We start from the raw sequence: 5,112 nt of genomic DNA on the forward strand, positions 1-5,112 counted from the left end.
GAGTTTTGCTCAAGGGCCGTTCCAATCTTGAAGTTTATCCTGTGTTGAACTGGGAACCCGTGGAACTCATGGAGGACTGGGGTAATGTGGTCATGTGAGGGTACTGGGTGGGCGGCAGAGTTCTGTATATCCTGAAGTTTATTGAGGACTTTGTTTGTGGTACTGTAGGGGATATTGGTACAGTAGTCAAGTATGGATGTTGTAAATGCATGCCTGAGTGCTTCTGCAGCAGTAAGTAACGGTGAGGGTCTGAGGCAGGCAAGGTTACGGTGGTGGAAGGAGGCGGTTTTGGTTGCCGTGGGGCACGAACAAATGTGTGGGATCAAAGATGACTCCAGGGTTGTGGATTTGGGCCGAAGGGGTGACATCAATAATGAGTGTGAAATCCTGGGTGTGGTGGGAATTATGAAACACAGGACATGATGGTAAACTGTCCATTGTGCTAATAGATGGACAATTTACCATCATGTCCTGTGACATGATGATGACATCAATGTCACCATCATGTCCTGTGACATGATGATGATGACATCAATGTCACCATCATGTCCTGTGACATGATGATGATGACACAATGTCACCCTCATGTCCTGTGACATGATGATGAGACATCATGTCCATCATGTCCTGTGACAGATGATGATGACATCAATGTCACCATCATGTCCGTGACCTGATTATGATGACATCATGTCACCATCGGTCTGTGACATGAGATGATGAAATCAATGTCACCATCAGTCCTGTGACATGATGATGATGACATAATAGTACCATCATGTCCTGTGACATCATGATGATGACATCAATTCACCATCATGTCCTGGGACATCATGATGATGACATCAATGTCACCCTCATGTCGTGACATGATGATGATGACATCAATGTCACCATCATGTCGTGTGACATGATGATGATGACATCAATGTCACCATCAGGTCCTGTGACATGATGATGATGACATCAATGTCACCATCAGTGTACCAATAGTGTCAGTTGATGAGATGATGACATTATGTCACCATCATATCCTGTGACATGATGATGATGACATCAAATGTCACCATCATGCCTGTGTGAATGATGATGATGACATCAATGTCCCCATAATGTCCTGTGACATGATGATGACATCAATGTCACCATCATGTCCTGTGACATGATGATGATGACATCAATGTCACCATCATGTCCTGTGACATGATGATGATGACATCAATGTCACCATCATGTCCTGTGACATGATGATGATGACATCAATGTCACCATCATGTCCTGTGACATGATGATGATGACATCAATGTCACCATCATGTCACCATCATGTCCTGTGACATGATGATGACATCAATGTCACCATCATGTCCTGTGACATGATGATGATGACATCAATCGCACCATCATGTCCTGTGACATGATGATGATGACATCAATGTCACCATCATGTCCTGTGACATGATGATGATGACATCAATGTCACCATCATGTCCTGTGACATGATGATGATGACATCAATCGCACCATCATGTCCTGTGACATGATGATGATGACATCAATGTCACCATCATGTCCTGTGACATGATGATGACATCAATGTCACCATCATGTCCTGTGACATGATGATGATGACATCAATGTCACCATCATGTCCTGTGACATGATGATGACATCAATGTCACCATCATGTCCTGTGAGATGATGATGACATCAATGTCACCATCATGTCCTGTGACATGATGATGATGACATCAATGTCACCATCATGTCCTGTGACATGATGATGATGACATCAATGTCACCATCATGTCCTGTGACATGATGATGACATCAATCGCACCATCATGTCCTGTGACATGATGATGACATCAATGTCATAAATGTCACCATGTCTCATCAATGATGAGTGTGAAACCCTGGGTGTGGTGGGAATTATGAAACACAGGACATGATGGTAAACTGTCCATTGTGCTAATAGATGGACAATTTACCATCATGTCCTGTGACATGATGATGACATCAATGTCACCATCATGTCCTGTGACATGATGATGACATAAATGTCACAATGTCTCATCAATGATGAGTGTGAAACCCTGGGTGTGGTGGGTAATAGTCTAGGCCAATGATTAACATTTCTGACTTATGGCAGTTGACATTCAGAAAATGTCTTTGCTTCCATGTTTTAATGCCTGTGAGGCATGTGGAGAGGGGGAAATGAGGGGCAGCAGTGATGGTCTGGAAAAATAAACCTTTGATCCATAAATGACATGATGGAAAAACAAGTTTTGGCATTACGTTGGATTTTTATCTTTTCCAAGATGGAACGGAGCCATCACACATGCACTATGAGAATGATGAGAACTACTTCCGAGGGTATGAGTGGTGGCTGATGAAAGAGGCCAAGAAGAGGAACCCAAATATCACACTTATAGGTAAGAAAGTATAGCATAAGCTCAAACATGCAGCTGTTTGAACTGAGATCAATTAAAGTCGAAATATGACTTAATTACCTCTGCAGATATATACAACACCCAGTTGGAAGTGACATATAGGCTTTTTAAAAAAAAATTTATTCCTTTAACATTTTATTTTTATGTGTTCTCAAGTAACAAAGACAACACATGGGCATTCTGGGCATTCAGAATAAAAACAGCATTGCAGAGATGAGGCTGTTAGTTTGAGATTAGTATTATATTGGTGGTAAACCATGCATCTTCATCCTTGCATGTGTCTGTGTTGTTGTGTGTGTGTGTGTCTTCATGTAGGTTTGCCCTGGGCATTTCCTGGTTGGGTGGGCCATGGTAAGAACTGGCCCTATAATTACCCAGACATCACTGCAAAATACGTGGTGAACTGGGTCCTTGGTGCCAAGCAGCACCACGACCTAGACATTCAGTATGTTGGGGTGTGTACTCATTTACTTTTAAATCTCATTCTTGTTCAAGCTCCATGATCCGGCTGAAACGAGTAACTGGGTTACCACATTTTTTCAAATCCATATAGCTATATACAGCGCAGTGTGTTTTGCACGGACGATTATTAATGTTGCACAACACGCTTACCACGGACAGCTCTGACTCCTCGATGCTGGCTACCTGAACAAGTTAGTCTTTGTAGTTCCATCCCAACTTTGGGCTGTTGGATTCCAACAGACAGGTTGAAAACCAATAGGAATAATAGCCAGCTATGAAAATACTGCACAATTTGTAACTTGGTGACAATGTTCCGGGTAAATATTCGGGTGCAGTTACACAATGACTTGAATTGAAAGTGAATTTGTATTCAACCCCTTTTGCATGAAGAAATTGAACTTGTAATGCTGCTTGAGGGATTTGTTTCAGCAGCCGATTCCAAATGAACCTGGACAGGTTGGCTGTGTAACTAAAATTCGCTTTCATCCATTCAGATCTGGAATGAGCGAAGTTATGACAACAAGTACATCAAGGTAAGTTTAACCTCCTATCTTAAAATGTCCTTATTTGATCGACAAATGTGCATTATGGGGGGTTAGCTTGGCCTAAATTGTAAATTAAAGGAGAAAAACAGCCACCAACATTGAGTAGTATCCAAACATTTGAATCTGATTGGTTGAGAGGATTTTAAGTTGTAGCTGGGTTCCTCTGAGAACATTTCTTTGTTGCCAAGGTGCTCCGGGACACACTGGATAAAGTTGGTCTCACTGGTGTTGGCATCATCGCAGCAGATGGTGATTGGAGCATCGCTAATTCTATAATGGTTGACCCAAACCTAAATAAGTCTGTTGAGGTGATTGGGTAAGTACAGCTGACTTTATGTCACACACAGAGGTGGCACAATATATAAATTCTTACTGCATAATCACTCATTTGACCAATGCCAGAAATGGGCCGGTACTGAGTCCCTTGTGATTTATTTCCAAATGAGTACCCTTACTTCTTATTGAGTAGGTACGCACCGATAAACACGTGTGTAACCGCGTCTCTCACATCCAGTCTCCAGATACAGTGCGCAGACCACGGCCGGAGCAATAATAATGGAACAAAATAGTGGCTAGTGCGGGAAAACCACCAGCCAGAGTTGGTGGTGAGCAAAAGAGTTAATGTCAATCCCTGATTGTATGTAACGAAATGCATACACAAACCCATGTGAGTGGTATATCCCCAAGGCGCATCCAAGGCCCGTGATAATGATGCCACGCAACTGCTTATCTAGGGTACCTGCACATTTTTGGTCCAAGTCAGGCACTGTCGTTCACCCAATGACATTGAAATTACAATGTAAAGGTTTGGTGTTTCAGCCATGTGCTGTGATTTTACTAAAGAGATCCCTGACAACTGATTGACCAAACAGATGGTAAAATGTCCACTGCTAGATTTCTTATCCAGCGATTTCTTGCTGTGCCATCAAAGCTGAATGTTTGTGGCTGTTTTTTTCTGTTGGACTTGAAGATTGGTGACCCACATATGTGCTAGTACCTGTTTAGTAGCTCCATATGCACGGAAAGGTCTTTTCCTATTAAGCATGACATTTCTACCACTAAACCTTTTGGTGTATTTAACTGTGGAGTATATTGCTGCTATCATGTAGAAAAAATAAAACCGTGTTGCTTTTTGTCTTAAGATTTTAAAGCTGGTTATTTTGATGTTTTGATTAACTGTGTACAGTTAAAGGCGTCGCTCATAGTGACCAATCCGCAGACAATCACTAGGGTTAGGCAGAAAAATCAATTATCTGATTCCTACTTTTTTAGTTGGATTATCCAGTATTGATTCTTACCTTTTACATCGCTGCTCTCAGAAAATCTTGTACAGTATGCGTTCAAGTTTGGTGCCCAGGCCTATTATTATATACCGTTTTCAGGTTCATACTGGTTCCTGTACTAGTACTTTGTACTTCTACTTGGGAGTTTAATGCAAACTTTGCACAAGCAAGTGGACCCAACTTGTTGACACATGCCACTATTTCATTGAGGACTGGCGGGATAAATCGGCCATCTTATACACAGCCTGCCAGCAGACACACACAGAGTGGACGCAGGGCGTTGTGGTAATTGTGCACTGATGCAGGTACTCAGTATATTTTCCTGCTTTTTGGACCTTTGCCAATCCCTTGCCTGATTTGTGTATCATGT

General features: G+C 42.0%; 1 protein-coding gene across 2 annotated transcripts in view; it reads left to right on the top strand.

Annotated features, from left to right (window-relative positions):
- galcb (galactosylceramidase b) overlaps positions 1–5,112 on the top strand; it is a 15,259-nt gene that overhangs the window by 971 nt on the left and 9,176 nt on the right. The window contains exons 4-7 of one of the 2 annotated variants that reach the window (XM_032500631.1): positions 2,321–2,434; positions 2,768–2,907; positions 3,409–3,447; positions 3,648–3,775. In XM_032500631.1, the coding sequence (XP_032356522.1) occupies positions 2,321–2,434; positions 2,768–2,907; positions 3,409–3,447; positions 3,648–3,775 (421 nt within the window). The remainder of the gene's footprint in view (positions 1–2,320; positions 2,435–2,767; positions 2,908–3,408; positions 3,448–3,647; positions 3,776–5,112) is intronic. The other variant, XM_032500630.1, reaches the window with a different exon arrangement.

Source organism: Etheostoma spectabile, chromosome 20 (genome assembly GCF_008692095.1).
Source record: "Etheostoma spectabile isolate EspeVRDwgs_2016 chromosome 20, UIUC_Espe_1.0, whole genome shotgun sequence".
NCBI classification, from domain to species: domain Eukaryota; kingdom Metazoa; phylum Chordata; class Actinopteri; order Perciformes; family Percidae; genus Etheostoma; species Etheostoma spectabile.